Source organism: Microtus oregoni, unplaced genomic scaffold (assembly GCF_018167655.1).
Source record: "Microtus oregoni isolate MIOR12 unplaced genomic scaffold, Mior012 000015F_ref0000493, whole genome shotgun sequence".
NCBI lineage: Eukaryota > Metazoa > Chordata > Mammalia > Rodentia > Cricetidae > Microtus > Microtus oregoni.
Window position 1 is genome coordinate 21,464,935 of NW_024543074.1, and position 17,156 is coordinate 21,482,090.

Sequence of the window (17,156 nt, forward strand, 5' to 3'; positions counted from 1 at the left end):
TTATTCTAGGAAGCAATCATCATTTATTAACTTTAAACACAGGTATAAACCTTCAAACATCAGACTGTCTCATATATGTTAGAACAGAGAAATTTCTATCATATTACTATTAATCCTGTACACATTCTCAGAATTATTTTATAGAGATGGCCAGTCATACCTTAATATATTTGACAAAGAAAATTTATTGATTGAACTTTCTATATTGTCTTATAAGTAGCTAATATATTAAAAAATTCAAGAAATCACTGCTGACTTGCATTTGCCCAGGATACAAAATCCAACTCAATTCCAAGGATTATATCTTTTTATTTTTGGGGGAGTTAGAAGGCATAGGAAAAGTATCATGAAAAGCCAGGCTGCTTCCCACAGGTCAGGGAACCCTGATTGCTCTTCGAGCTGATGAGGGAGAGGGACTTGATGAGGGAGGGGGAGGGAAATGGGAGGCGGTGGCGGGGAGGAGGCAGAAATCCTTAATAAATAAATAAATTTAAAAAAAAAAAAAGAAAAGTCAGGCTGGCCTCGAACTCACAAGAAAGCAGAGACTGGCCTTGAACTCCTGATCCTCCTACCTTCATTTCCCAAGTGCTGGGATTACAGGTGTGCACCAATTTACCTGCCCTCAAGGACTAGTTCTAATGTCAAGAACTATTGCTAGTTATTCAAAATCTTGGAATAAATGACTTGCTCAATTATAAGGATTACTGAACACCAGAAACACCCAGTCTTAAAAGGAAAGGAATTAAAATATGTACAGAAGTAATAGTCATGGATTGTTATCAAGTTAGAGAAATAAAAATACAATTGAAATGAAAGTGTATGAGTGTTTAAATGAGATTTTAAAAACTTTTTATTAAATTCATTTTTATTTTATGTGTATTCTGCCTACATGTATTTCTGTGCACCACTTGCATGGCTTGTAGCTATGGGAGTCAGAAGAGGGTGCTGGATCCCCCGGGACTTGAGTTATAGATGGCTGTAAGCTGTCATGTGAGTGCTGGGAATTGAACCTGAAAGTTGGCACTCTTTTAACTGCTGAGCCACCTTTCCATACTCTTGCTTTGTTTGTTTTAAGAAGGTATCACAGTGTAGGCTAGATTGGCCTTGAACTCAAAATTCTCTCCTCTCAGTCACCTCTACTTTGAGATTACCACACCCGATAGAATAATGCTGTGTATTGAACTAGCACTATTGAAATGCAGAATAGAGACATCAGCAACCAACAAAAGGGTGGTCCTACTATGCCATACTAAAATCTGTTCCAGGTTCTGGGGGTTGCAACTCAGCGGCAGAATACTTGCCACCATGTTTGAGGCAGCCTAGGAAGGAAACTGGCTCTCAGCGAATAGACTAGGTTAGTGCAGGAAGCCCTAGCTTCCTGACCAATTATTGTAGGCTCTGTGATTCCACTTCTGTCGATGACCTTTACCATTTTTGTCCCTTTCTCCTCTTAAGGATCTTTAAAGTTTTTAGTTTTGTTTGGTATGGTAGCACACATCTTTAATTCCAGTACTTGGGAAGCAGAGGCAGGCAGATCTCTGAGTTTGAGGCCAGTCTACTCTACAATAGTAAGTTTCAGGCCAGCCAGGGTGACATATAAGACTCTTATCTCACACACAAAAATATCTTCTTGAAGATACATGAATGTGTATCTGTGTGTGGGTATGTTCATGTGAGTGCAGATGCCTGTGGAGGCCAGAGGCTTCATATATTCTGGATCTAGAGTTATAGGCAGTTGTGAGGTAACCCCTGTTTTTGCTGGGAACCATGCCTGGATCCTCTGCAAGAAGAATGCATGCTCTCCTTAGCCATCTCTTCTGCCCCTTATTAAAGAGGTGTCTTAAATTACTTCCTGCCTCTGGCCATTTTCCAAAGGATCCTTTATCTGTTCCCTCCCAGTATACCCAGAAAAGCAGTATAGCAGAAAGAACACTGGGTGTGGCAGTGGGACACAGTATGGTTAGGACCACAGACTCTTAGCCAGATAGAGTTCTAGTAAGAGTCTTTCTCCCAGGGACTTGTACATACTAGGAAAGAACTTTCTACCTGCGAGCTACACCTCAGCCTTTAACTATGTAGTCTTAAACAAATTATTTAATTGCTTTATGTTTGTCTCTTGATCTATGAAAGAGGGACAAAATAACCTCTATTGCATTGTTTTAAGATCAGGAGTATAAAGACACACATAAGGGTGCCTAAACAACAACAATTTATATTTTATAAGTATCTACTATGTCAAAATATCTGGATTTGATCTCTTTTGGTATCGAAACTCCTCTGAGCAGTTACTTAACTCCTCTCAGTCTTAGGTTTATCTTTAAACATACATAACAAAATCAAAGGAAGGGGTTAGAAGGTGGAAAGGGGAGAGGATGATATAATTATATCTTAGCTTAATAAGAAAAATTAAAAAAGGCACATAATAGCTCACAACTGTCTATAATTCTAATTCCAGAGGATCCAATGCCTTTTTTGGGCTCTATGGGTACTACATGCACACAATGCACAGACATACATGCAGGCAAAACACCCATATACATAAAATAAAAAAGACAAATCTTTTTTTTTTTTTTTAAGTTTTTTGAGACATGGTTCCTCTGTGCTTTGGAACCTGTCCTAGAATTAGCTCTTGTAGACCAGGCTGGCCTTGAACTCACAGAGATCCGCCTGCCTCTGCTTCCCCGAGTGCTGGGATTAAAGGTGTAAAAGGCAGGCGCCACTACCGCCACGAAAGAAAATAAATCTTTAAAAGAAGATTTAAAACAAATCTAGGCATGTTGGCATAAAGTACATGGGAGGGTGAGGTAGGATAATTGTTGAAGAGCAACAAACAACCATCAGACCATAAAGCTCTGCTATGTTATAAACTGAAGCACACAGTAGATATTTTGAAAAACAAAGTTACACTGTATTATTAGGATACTTTGTAACTTAAACTACAGTACAGTTCTCAAAATAAGCTAAATGAATTGGCTACAACATCACTACCTTGTACATATCAACCAATCTGGCTTCTACTTTGACTTAATATTGGTTTTTTTGGCTTGATGTGGTTTCATTTTTTGAGACAAAGTTTCTGTTATGGCAAAAATAAAATGCCACAGGTTCCCCAAGTGGCGGCAGTGGGCCATGAAAGCAACCAGTCCCAGGCAGGGAGCCATGCAGTGGGTGAGAGACAGAGACCTATTAGGCATGCCATGCAGAGAAAGTGGGTATTTATTTAGTGGATTATGGAGGGGGAAAAGGAGAGGGGTAAGGGGATAAGGGAGAAGAGCTGAGAGGGAGTGAGAGAAACACACACACACACACACACACACACACACACACACACAAAGGGGGAGAGGGGGGAAAGGGGAGAAGTGGGGAGAAACTGCCTCTTGGAAGACTAGAAGCAGAAGAAAGATCTGCTTGCCTGGCTGGGTGGGCTTGTCTCTTAAAGGGACAGGACAGACCATTACAGTTTCTCTATGTAACAGCTTTGACTGTCATGGAACTTACCATAGACCAGGCTAGCACCTGCCTCTGCCTCCCAAGGAAGTGCTGGGATTAAGGGTGTGCACCACCACTGCCCAGCTGATTTAATATTGTTTTAAAATATTTTTTATTTATATAAAATGATACAGTAACTGAGAGTATAAAATTAAAAGTAACTGAGAGTAACTGAGCATTAGTATTTTGAAATCAAGCATTTCTTTCACTGTTCAACAGGCTCACTCAAACAGAAGACAAAAACAATTTTATAATGCCAGGCTTACCAAAAAGAAACTACTTTTTAGCTCCTTCAGGTCCCAGTTTGTTTCTGAGATACTACATATATAAAACAAGGGCTATATATAACAAGATTGTCTTAAGGAGAAGGAAGTAGGAAACTACCTGTGTTTCCACATTGGAATTTTATGACCTCTGATTTGGACTTTTACCCCACCTGGACTTATAGTATGTGTGTTTGTTTTTAATCATTTTATTTTGTGTGCACGGGGTAGCATGTTGGAGGTTAGAAGAGAACAATTTGAGGGAGTTGGTTCTCTCCACCATCTGGGTCCCAGGTACCTGACCTCAGGCTGTCAGCTTGTCAGCAGGTGCATTTACCTATTCAGCCATCTCACACAGTTTGTTTTAGTCAATGCTTTATCACGGCAACCCAAAGCAAACCAGTGCAACTTCTTTTTTATTTTTTTTATTTTTATTTATTTATTTATTTTTTCGAGACAGGGTTTCTCTGTAGCTTTGGTGCCTGTCCTGGAACTAGCTCTTGTAGACCAGGCTGGCCTCGAACTCCCAGAGATCCGCCTGCCTCTGCCTCCCGAGTGCTGGGATTAAAGGCATGCGCCACCACCGCCGGCACCAGAGCAACTTCTATGCACAAGCTAGGGTAAAGGCTGAATTAGAAACTTTTCCTAGTAACACTGGGATCTTCCTGCTTCTCTACAATCAGATTCATTGTCATCTATAACCCTGCCTCCAAACCCAGGGCTATATTCTTGCTAGCAATCCCTCTCTACATGCTACCATTATTTTTATTTTTTGTGGCTAAATTCACCCAGGCCTGGGTCACTCCCCTAGCTACTGCACAATTCCATTCTAGTCCTGAATTTGGAAGTCATGGTTTGAGACATCTGGCAGGATTTCCTGAGGCTTATTATCTCAGAGTGTAAAGATTTGCTTAGCAGCCACATTCCACAGTCTTTCCAAAGATTCTTCAGAAGAGTAGGGAAATAGAACAGAGAAGCCTCAAGCCTTAAGGATACAACCCTCTACCCTCCCCCCAAACCCCAAACAACAACAACAACAATTCAGGTTCTGTCAGATCTATCTTTAATTACAGGAAGCAAAGTACACATGAACCCAGGACAGGACTATTGGTACGTTACCAAGAAAGGCATGTACCCAAGGATTACCAAGGTAGAACATTACTGATGGAAGGAATAGACTAACAGCAAAAAGCAACTTTTCCCCCAAAATATATATTTCCATTTGTTTACTTATCATTAGTACCTAGCAATGAGAGAAAGGTAAGGAATAATAGTAAATTAGTAATAGCCAAAGACATTTAGCAAGTTTGCTTGTCTCTGAAGATCATGGCCAAGACTTTTTTTTTCTAGTTTTATGCCTTTATTTGTGTGTCTATATGTGTGTACACATGTTCATATGTTTATGGGGTGCATGTGGAAGTCAGACGTCAACTTTGGGTATCTTCCTCAATTGCTCTTTACCTTAGAGACAGTTTCTTACTGAACTCCGTTCTCATAGATTTGGCTAGGCTGACTCCCTGGCTGACCATCTGCCAACCAGCAAATCCTAGAGCTTACCCTGTCTCCACTTCCTCAGTGCTGGGATTACAGGCACATGCTGCTGTGCCTAGATTTTCACCAATGCTAGGGATTGAACTCAGGTACTTGAGCTTGCATGGCAAATACTTTACCAATTGAACCATCTCCTCAGGCTGTCATGAATTACTTTTTAACTTAAAACTTTCATTATCACATATTCACTATAAAAAATAATGGGTTTCACTGTGATACTTTCATACACATATTCCAATAATTTCATAAAAATATATATTGTAATGGTTTGAATAAGAATGGTCCCATAGGCTCATATATTTGAATGCTTAATCATCAGTAAGCGGTACTACTTTTTCTTTTTCTGTTTTGGTTTTTTGAGACAGCCCCAGATGTTCTGTAACTCCCTCTGTAGAGCAGGCTGGCCGAAAACTCACAGAGATCCACCTGCCTCTGCCTCCCAAGTGCTGGGATTAAGGCGTCTGCCACTACTGCCTGGCTGAAGTGGCACTACTTGAGAAATATTAGGAAGTGTGGCCTTGTTGGAGAAAGTGTCACTGGAGGTGGGCTTTGAGGTTTCAAAAGCCCAAGTCAGGCACAATGGTTCTCTTTCCCTGCTGCCTGTGGATCTGAACATAGAGCTCTCGGTTTCTTCTCCAGCACCAAGCCTGCCTGTGTGCTGTCATGCTCCTTGCCACGACGATAAAGGACCAAACATCTGAAATTGTTAGCAAGCCCCAGTTAAATGCTTTCTTTTATAAGAGTTGCTGTGGCCATGGTGTCTTTTCTCAGCGATACAACAGTGACCAAGACATATATCAAGAATACAAGCCGGGTATGGTAGCTCACACCATTAGTCCCAGCACCTGGGAGGCAGAGGCAGGCTGATCTCTGAGTTTGAGGCCAGCCTGGTCTACATAAAAGATCCTGTCTCAAAAAGACAACACACACACACACACACACACACACACACACACACACACACGCACACCCCTCACCCTCTTACCTTCTTGTCCCACTTTATTTAGAATTTTAAAAGCATAATTATGTAAGACATTTTTGTACTAGCTCAAATAATTATACTAGATTATTCAAAAGGTAGTTTTATGGTACCACACCTGTCATTAGAAGAAAAATCCATTCCCAGGACAATGCTTTCTTCAGTGTCTTGTCTACCATTAGTTGAAACCACTACCATATAGCGTGTTCGATTTTGGTAAGTACTTTCCAATTTTACAGCCTGAGGTCAAAAAGAACAAAGAAACAAAGAATTCAGAGAAATTTTAAATCATTTAATCTTTTTTTTAAAAAACCAGTATCTCATTGCATGCTACCAAGGCAAAAGAGGTGATAGTGGGAGACCTAAATTAAAAATTCAACTCCTATATTAACTATAAATCCTTTGATATAATATTAAATTAACAGGAGGGAGGTAAAATAAGACCTATGTTGCTATAAGAATCTTATAACTGTAGGTATACAATCTACACTTAAGGCAGGCCCCATGCCCAGTGGCAGATGGTCAACATAAAATGAACTCAATGGTATTTTTGATTTTTTTTGGGGGGGGAGGAAGAGTCTTGTTCTACTTTGGGATTTTTTTTTTAAACTTAACCTTACTGGTCTTTTGCATATATTATGGTTTTCTATTTTGTGTTTTCATTGATTTTTGTGTGTATCTGCGTTTCTTGTGCATCTTCACTGTTTTTTCTTCTTATTTATTCTAATTTGTTTTAAAGAGAGAGAAAGTATGGAGTTGGATGGGTGGAAATGAGGGAGAGGAAACTATGAGCAGAATATACTCTATGAAAAAATTTATGTTCAGTAAAAAATAAAATGAACACTTATACAGGATAAGTATATAAGTCACTATAAATATACATTAAGTTGAACAAACTCAAAATGCTATAGATGTATATTTTATGAAATATATAGTATTCACATATAAAGTATATATGTAATACTTTATAAAATAAAAAAATAAAATGTTTTTATCTGTCTTATATAGTTTATGTATCTCTATGTACTTACCTATCTCCACAAGCTTTGGGGTAAGGTAATACCCATTTTTACCACAACCATTTCTCCTGGTAAAGAGTCTTTGTTTCACCAAGCTTTAGTCAGGCTTTTGGACTTTGTCCTACTTAGATCTAGCTGTGCAATACCTTACAAAAATAAACTTCAGCAAGAACTCCCAATAAATTTGTTTATGTAGAGTCCACATCATCCTAACCCGATAATCCTTGACATCTACCTGGGTTTTTCATCTTCCACCATCTCCCAAGTGGTTTATGATCACCTTTGCTTATCTTCAACTAAAATCCTCTAAATCATTTTAAGACAAAACTTGATACGGAGGGTTCTCTGAAATAAAAGCCACATGTAGCCATTACTGAGAAGACCTTCTCTACAGGTAAGTTGTCTAACTACCTGTAGGGAAGTGAGGCAGCAGATGGAAGCATGCCTGCTGGGCCTGAGTGAAAGCATATTGTGATAGTTACTTTCTGTTGCTGTGATCAAATACCATGACCAAGGCAGCTCATAGAAGGAAGCGCTGATTTGGGCTTTAGGGTTCCAGAAGGAGAGTTCATAACAGGGGAGACGTGTGGAAGTCAGCTAGAGCAGGAAGCTCAGGGAGCATGTTTTACCCACAGGCAGCAGGAGGCACAGAAGCTATAAACCCTCAAAGCTTGTTCCCTATGAATGTCCTCCAGGAAGGCATTACTGATTTCTCCAGCAAAACAGAAACTGGGGACCAAGTTTTCAAAGACTTAGGCCTATAGAAAACATTTCTTACTCAAACCACTACACGTTTACAGGGAAAAGTTTGAGAGGGAAAGCACAAAGTATTTACACTGAACCAACACTGACTACAGGAAGGAGAGAACTAAGGAGACGCAGGAAAGGCGTTTGAGGCAGGAGGTCAATCTGTACGAAGGACTCATTGTTTCTTGGCTGGTTGGGGTGAACAGTCCAGAAAAATACATTTATAAGGAGACTATGGTATACAGCCTAGTATTATGCTCTCCAGATTTCAGCCTAGGTTTCAAAATCTATTAAGTTAATTTAGCACAAAGGTATTAACTGATTGACTTTCCTTTTATATCTTCCCCCCCTATCCTCTAACCCTTATAATTTAGGATAGTTCAGGAATTTTAAAACCATATTCGCTTAATTTGTGTGCGTGTGGTGCACCCATCTCTGCATGGATCTGTAGAAATCAGAGGTCAATTCTGGGCATCTTCTATCCTTAATTACTCTTTGCTTTACTTTCTGAGACAGGGTCTCTTCACTAACCCTAAAGATCATTTGTCTAGACTGGTTGGCTTCTGTACCGGGATTATGGGCACATGTCCTGCGTGGCTTCTTCTTAGATTATTTTATGTGTACAAGTGTTTTGTCAGCACGAAAGTACATCACATGTATAACTGATGCTCTTGGAGGGCATCAAATCCCTTCAAACTGGAATTATAGATGGTTGTGAGCTGCCATGTGGGTGCTGGGAACTGAATCTGGATCCTCCACAAGAGAAGCTAGCGCTCTTAATGGAAGAGCCATCTCTTTGGGCTTTTTAAAATTTTTTAAGACAAGGACTGTATATGTAGCCCTGGATGTCCTAGAGCTTACTATATAGACTAGGGTGGCCTCAAATTCAGAGGGATCCACTCACCTCTGCCTCAGCTTCTTCTTTACCTCAACAATAAAAGATTCCTTTTCAGAAGCTTCTTAGTTTTTAAAAGTTTTAATTCATTGCTTATACATTCAAAGCACCTTTAGAAAATTGGAATGTAAACAGGCTCTTCGATGACATTAAAGACTTACCTGTTAGTGAGATAATGGCAGTATGGTTATTGTCTTGTTTAAATATCTGAAGTGAAATGTCAGGGTGCCTGAATTTTATTTTAAAATATTCCAATGAAAAGAGAAAGAAGGGGGAATAGATGAAAGAAACTAGGCAAATGGTGATGGCTATTAAAGCTGACTCAGAAATTTTCTGGGATATATTTTTTACTTTGACTGTTTGGAAAATTTCTTAATAAGTTAAAAAGATCACTATATAAATAAAAAACAAAACAAAATGGTTTCCAGGCAACATTCATTTGAAATATTTGCTGTACATATGCTGCACATGCAATGACAGCACAAGTGCTGAGAAATCAATAGTGGAAGATGGAGACTTACGTTCTCCCCTTGTAAAATGTTACTCTACGCTTATTGTCTCAAAAATCAAATAAATGAATTAAATTAAATAGAGACAGTCTCATGTGGCCCAGGCTGGCTTCGAACTTATATAGTCAAGGAAAATTCCTTTTCTTTAATAGATTCATTCATTCATTCATTCATTCATTCATTTATTTATACATACAGTATCCTGCCTGTAGGCCAGAAGAGGGCACCAGATCTCATTATAGATGGTTTTGAGCCACCATGTGGTTGCTGGGAATTGAACTCAGGACCTCTGGAAGAGCAGTCAGTGCTCTTAACCACTGTGCCATCTCTCCAGCCCTCAAGGAAAATTCTTAACTGGTCCTTCTGCCTCCACCTCAAAAGGGCTAGGATTATAGGTATCTACCACCATGTTTAGTTTCTGTGGTGCTGGAGATGGGACCCAGGGCTTCAAGGATTCTGGGCAAGCACTCCACCAATTAAGTTAAAAACTTATCAAAAAAAAAAGTTAAAAACTTATCTTTATGCCTCTGTTCTGATATTCCTAAGAAAAGCTAGGGAAGTGAAAACAGAGCAGTGGCTATATTAAAGCTTATTTGCTATAACAGACATAACCCAAATGTAATACCACCATTCTGGTGTCAAATACAAAAGCTGTACTGGGCACTTTATATTCCACGAAGAAAAGTTTCAAAGTCAAATTCACTTATGGGACACTAAGAAGAACAAACATTTAAATGGAATAGTCTAGAGTTAGTCAGCTGAGATCCAGGAGGAGCATTACACACAAGCTATGGATGACAGTCAACACATATGATGTGGATTGGGAGGCAGCTTTGGAGTTCCTTATAGAAACACTCAAAATATACATGTTATTTCCCAAGTTACATTTATTTAGTGTGAGAAGTAGAGAAGCTGGTTCTCTCCTTCCACCACATGGGTCCTTGGGACAGAACTCAAGTTGCCAGGGCTGGTGCAAACTGCCTTAGCTTTAATGCCCAAATTATCTCACCAGCCCCCTAAATTGTTATTTTAACTAGACAAGCTGGTGCACGTAAAACCAGATTTGAAAAAAATTTAATTAATTGTATGCACATGAAAGATGGTGTATACCATGGTGCACATATGGAGGTTAGAGGACACATAGTCTATAGGAGATGGTTCTCTCCTTCCACCATGTGGGGCCTGGGGATCAAACTCAGGTCGTTAGCCTTAGTAGCTGACCTCAACTTTGCTATGTAGCCTGGGAGGAGAATTACCTTGAACTTGCCTGGTTTATATGGTACTGGAGTTTGAACCCAGGGCATCATACATGGTAAGGTTTAAATTTGAGCATGTCTTGGCATTTCTAAAATGTGAGATGTGTTAGGAACACTTTTACCTACAAATACAAATGGTGTGGAAACAGAGGAACTGTGATTCTAATAAATTAAAAAAACGGAATCATTTTTCTTTAGCTATGTATTATGTAGTATAAATATATGTATACTGTATTTGTGTGTGTTGTACATTATGTGGAGGCAAGAGCTCAACAATGGGTGTCTTCCTCAATTATTTTTTTTCTTTTATTCATTTTACATACCCACTACAGTTCCCCTTCGCTTCCTTCCTCCCACTTCCCGCATCCACTCCTCAGAGAGGGTAATGCCTCCCATGGGGAGTCAATAAAGCCTGACATATCAAGTTGATGCAGGACCAAGTCCATCCCCCCTGCATCAAGGCTGAGCAAGGTATCCCACCATAGGGAATGGGCTCCAAAAAACCAGTTCATGCATCAGGGATAAATCCTGGTCCCACTGCCAGGGGTCCTACAAACAGACCAAGCCACACAACTGTCACCCACATGCAGAGGGCCTGGTTCAGTTCCATGCAGACTCTCCAGCTGTCAGCTCAGAGTCCATGAGTTCCCACTAGCTTGGGTCAGCTATTTCTGTAGGTTTTCCCATCATCATCTTGGCCTCCCCTTGCTCATATAATCCCTCCCCCCTCCCTTCGACTGGATTCCAGGAGCTCGGTTCAGGGCTTGGCTGTGGATCTCTGCATCTGCTTCCATCAGGTACTGGATGAAGGTTGGTATTTGTCATTCTGGGTCTGGGTTACTTCACTCAGGATGATTTTTTTCTAGTTCCATCCATTTGTCTGTCTCATTGTTTCTTCAATTATTCTGTCATATTCTCTGAAATGGGCTCTTTTGCTGAACCTTGAGTTTACCAATTTGGCTAGACTGGATGGCCAGCAAGCCCAGGGATCCCGTCTTTGCCTCTTCAGTGCTTAGATTATAGGTATGAACTATAACACCAGCTTTTTTATCTCAAGTCCTCAGAGTTGTGCAATAAGCACTATACTGACTAAGCCATCTCGTTAGCTTTCTATGTCTGATGGTTCATATGTCAATTAGTGGCAACTGACTGACTAAGTCAAGGTTGATGAAAGAAAAAAAATCTTCCTAAAGATTTATAGTCTATAAGCATGCTATCTGGCCTAAGACATTTTGATAAATGATATTCAGTACAAATTTTTCCTGTCTTTTTAATATTTAACTTATAATATCAAGAATCTTTATTCAAAGAGTCATCTTAAGTCCATCTCAGTCCAATTCAAATATTGAACCTAAGTAGAGCAATTCACAGGTCCTACCCCATCATCTAATAGCCAGAAACAGTTGGCTTGAAACATATACCACATCTTTGTTTTAAATTTCTTTTCTTTTCTTTTTTTAATTTTTTTTTTTTTTGGTTCTTTGAGACAGGGTTTCTCTGTAACTTTGGAGCCTGTACTGCTACCATAGCCTGGTCCTTAAATTTGTTTTCATCACGATTCTAGACCATGCCTCTGCATGCAGTATTTATCCTCAGGGAAGCCACATTATAAAAACACAATGTCTAGAGAAGCAGTTCACCCAATTCATCAGAAAAGTTTCAAAAGTATGTAAGTATTAAATTTTTGCCAAAAGAACAAGTAAATTCAGTGGCTAAGATTAAAATAAACTTTAGATATGACATTAATAAACTAAAGAAAACTATCTTCAAGAGTTTGAGAAACGTTTGGATGAAAAAGAATACCAAGTTTTAAAAAAATTCTATAAATTATATTCTGTAGAATCACTGAAAACCATGCTCAAGGCTAAAGATACAGCTCAGTGGTCGGGCACTTGTCTAGCAAGCACAAGAGACCCCAAGTCTGATCCCCAACACAATCAACACCTCCTTGCCAAATTCATGATTAATTTATTGACATGCAAGATACTTATTAAAAACATGTTAAAAAACATTATATGTCTTACTTTATAAAACAACAAAACAAAATTCAGCAAGGCTGTGCTAGTTTACTCAACTGTCCACCCTGGCCTATGTGAAAACAAAGACAGAATGGAGAGTTGCTTATTCAAATAGTCAGGAATGGTCTTTCTCAGGGTGTGGGATATAGCAGTTTCCTCTTCATTCCTTTTGAATTATCTGATTTGGAAAACAAAAACCAACCCCCACATAATACACTTATTAAAAAAATCATTTCCACTGTTGAAAAATTTAACATATTGTAAAACTAAAACAAAAAAAATTTTCTTAAATTATTCTGTCAAGTTCTTAGTTTTTGCAAAAACTTCATTGACGCTTCTGTAAATATTCCGAAAATCATTAATTTCTCACTTGGTTTTTAAGTAGTCCTTTGATAATTCAGAAGACCACTATAAACCATTTCCTTACTCAACAACAAGTTTCTTAAATATTGAAGTAACAGTTATACCTGTACTTGGAAAGTCTCCCAGAGGAAACATCGTTTTCAATGTTTAAGTAAAAAATGGGGTTTGGTTGGGTTATTAAGAAGAAAAAGGCCAGGTAGGGGTGACACACGCCTTTAATCCCAGCACTCGGGAGGCAGAGGCAGGTGGATCTCTGTGAGTTCCAGGCCAGCCAGGATAGATAGTGAAACCCTGTCTCGAGAAACCGCGGGGGTGGGGGTGGAAGAAAGCAGGACTTTGATTCAGTTGACTATCCAACTTTTAAACTTATGTACAAGTCCTGAGATAAGAGTTTTAGCATTCCAAATTTAACTCCAAACAAAAGCCTTTGCTTTGGGTCTACAAATGCCTCTTTCAGTTAGAAAGTGCTAATTTGTCCAAAATCACACAATGCATTTACTCATTTTCCTGAAGATGACTCAGTCAATAATCTGAAACATAATGAGTATGTGTTTGTAACAATTCAAAATAACTATAAAATGGCTTGTCATTTTAATGATGAATTCAGAGGCACGAGTTACAACTTTTTGAACTTCCACACTCTGTAAATGTAATACATACACGAGCCTCTGTGTCAAAGTCTAAGAAGCTGAAGCTGCACATTTTAGTAGGAAAAGAGGATTTAATCCTCGACTCCGCTTTCCTAACTTTATCCTTCATACTTTCAAGTTTCATGTGAGAAATTTAGGGGTTCAAACTAAACTTCAGAAGTTTATGAATGAGAAAAAGATAGAACATAGGATGACATCCTCAGCTTTGGCTTTCCCCAACCACACCATGTTCAAAGCTACGGGCAAATTTCCAGCCTGTACAAGTGACTATGGAGACTGGCTTTAGTAAAATTATACTCAAAAGTGTGATCAGCATCTTTTGGAAGCTTGTTAAAAATGTAAATGATCTCTGCTTCCTCCCCGTCAACCAAACTCTGCCAGCGTAGTCCAGAAACTGGTAGCTGAAAGCAGCTCTTGAGATGATTCTGATATACCCTAAAGTCTTGGGACCACTGCTTTAGAGTATTAATGCCAAAAGAATGGTCTCCATGTCCAATAGCTGGCTTCTTAAAGAATTACTTGAGAAAATATATATAAAAAATGCAGATGGCCAGAAAGACAATTCAGCAGGTAAAATTTGTGTACAAACCTGGTGATCTGAGCTCAATCCTTGGAGTCCAGCGTGGAAGGAGAAAACCAACTCCTGAAAGTTCTCTGACCTCCACACTACATTTTGGCATAAGTAACCCTATTCACTTTCTCACATGTTCATACAAACATACATATATACACATGTTAAATACTTTTTAAAATGCAGACAATAATTGGAAGATGGCACAGCAGGTAAAATCTCAGTGAGAGAACTTATTTTTAAAAAATAAGGTAGAGTGTAGTGGAGAAGACACCTAACGTCAACCTAAAGCTTCCACATGCAAGTACACATGGTGAGTGTACTTGCGAACAGGTATATACCAAACATAAATTATTAAAACTTTTAAGAAAAAGTTTGACCAGGTTGGTGGTGCATGCCTTTAATTCCAGCACTCAGGAGGCAGAGGCAGGTGGCTCTCTGAGTTTGACACCAGACTGGTCTACAAAAGTGAGTTCCAGGACAGAAAAAATAAAAAAAAAAAAGAAAGAAAAAGTATGCATCAATCAGTGAATAAGGTGGAGAATGATTAAAGAGGAGAGTTATTGAGGAAGATGATACCTAACATTAGCCTCTGGCTTCTACATGTATATGTACACACAGAGCACAGAACCAGCATTTGAGAGACCAGTTAACAAAATTAAAAGGTAAAGTAAAGGATGAATCAGTGATTACCAGAGGGTTCAGAAGCTTGGTCGACTTTCCACAGTCACTCTCACACTTTGCTCATTCACTCTCTTGTTGGGGAGGAAGTAGAAGCCAGCTATTTGAATTTAATATGCCTGTGGCTTAGTCAACTTCCAAACTACTACTCTAACCTAGAGGGTCTGATGTCCACACACTTGGATAACATTAATAACTGCCTAGTGTACATCCTTTTGTCTATTCTGTATTAGCTTCTAGACAATCTTCCTTAGATACTATAGCTGGCTCATGCTATTTCTTGGCTCAAAAACTTGTATTTTGCAACTGCTTCATGAAGAATGACTGGCTTTATAGTAATCTAGGGGATCAAATACAAATGTAAATGTGAAATATGCCAATGGACACTAAACAGAACCACATGCTCATCTCACACAGAGATCCGCCTTCTTTTGACTCCCAAGTACGTGCCATTATGCCTACGTGTTGTTTGGTCTTTGAGAGTGTCTTGTTGGTGTATTATTTCATTTAGACCAGGCTGGCCTTGAACTTGAAGTAGCTCTCTTGTTTCAGCTTCTCAAGAACTGGGATGATAGGTGTGTACCACTATGCTAGGTATTCATTCTACTTTGGTTTTCCTATTTTTAATAGAGTCAGAAAAGTAACCATGTAAAAAAGACACATGACTTCTAAGTGTGCAGGAGACAACAGGGTATGCAGATTACAGCAAACAGGAATCCAGCAGGATCTCTACATGCCAATCTAGTTATGTTTTGTCATGAGAGGATAAAATCTTGGCACTGCTAGAAGTTTAGTCTTCTGAAGACCCAGGTTTGGACTTTTATATGTAATCCAGCTTTAAAATTCTGGATAATATAAAAACCAAACCAAACCAAACCAAACCAAACAGCTGGGTGTTCTAAACAGAACATACCTCTAGTCTGTGAGCTGTCTGTTTGAGATCTCTGGTTTACAACGTTAAAGCCTCATCTGCCTGCCTCACTCCTACAGCAGCATTTCATTCCTCCTCCTCCTCCTCCTCTTCTTCTTCTTCTTTTTTTTTTTTTTTTTTTGAGACAAGGTCTCTTTAAACAGCCCTGGCTGTACTGGAATTCACTTTGTAGAACAGTTCTGGCCTCAAACTCATGAAGATCCGCCTGTCTCTGCCTCCCGAGTGCTGGGATTAAAGACATTCAGCTACCATACTTGTCCCCTATTTCATACTTCTTAATGTATCTATCTAATACTGCCAACTGTGAGAGTAGTCAGGGAAAGAGGAAAAGCTTAAGGTAATTTGTTCAACATCACACGGTCAGCAAGAACCCAAGCCCAGGTCTCTTGACTCTGAGGTCAGTAACACTTGCTAGTTGTTTCACTTATACCTCCTTATCCCTTCCTTTTGTGCTTTTGCTTACGTTATGTTCTTATTTAGGATGAATTCTGTCTGCTTAATCTCATCATCTTTTAAGATCTGTTCAAGTTCTATTGTCTAACATAAAACCTTCCTTAACCAGGTCAATTTCCCAAATTTTCTCTCCTTTTTCTGAACTTCAATTGATGTTGTGGATAATAACTTACAAACCAGCACTTAACAACAATCTTGAGCCATCAAAGTATTTTATATCACTTCATATTATATTTTATAAGAATTAAATTCTCAGCTGGATAGCAAAAGGTCAATCTTCATTTCTATTCCGCCTAGTTCTTAGCACTGTGTTTTAACAAAAATTGACTTAAATATTGGCTATTTTAGGCAGCCTTTTGAGGAAGACAATTATGATAATGCCATTAACTTACCAGCCTTATGTTGTCCTCTGGGCGAAGTAATAAGAACATTGCTTGAAGATGTTGTTGGAGATCACCTGGTGAAATTTACAAAGATTATTAGTCTCCATTCAAAAATCAAAAGAGAGGACAGGCGATGGTGGCACATGCCTTTAATCCCAGCACTCAGGAGCCAGAGGCAGGTGGATCTCTGTGAGTTCAAGGCCAGTCTGAGCTAGAGAGCAAGTTCCAGGACAGGCTCCCATAGCTACTGAGAAATTCTGTCTTGAACCCCCCCCCCAAAAAAAAAAAAACAAACCCAAACCAAAACAAAACAAAAGATTCAAGATACTAGCACTCAGGAGGCAGAGGCAGGAGGATCTCTAAGTTCAAGGCCAGCCAAGCAAGTTCCAGGACAGCCA

General features: G+C 39.1%; 1 protein-coding gene across 2 annotated transcripts in view; it reads right to left on the minus strand.

The window, feature by feature from the left end:
* Ssh2 (slingshot protein phosphatase 2) overlaps nucleotides 1-17,156 on the minus strand; it is a 245,552-nt gene that overhangs the window by 47,543 nt on the left and 180,853 nt on the right. For both annotated transcript variants that reach the window (XM_041664198.1, XM_041664199.1), the window contains 2 exons: nucleotides 16,768-16,832; nucleotides 6,401-6,522 (listed from right to left, as the gene is read on the minus strand). In XM_041664198.1, the coding sequence (XP_041520132.1) occupies nucleotides 6,401-6,522; nucleotides 16,768-16,832 (187 nt within the window). The remainder of the gene's footprint in view (nucleotides 1-6,400; nucleotides 6,523-16,767; nucleotides 16,833-17,156) is intronic.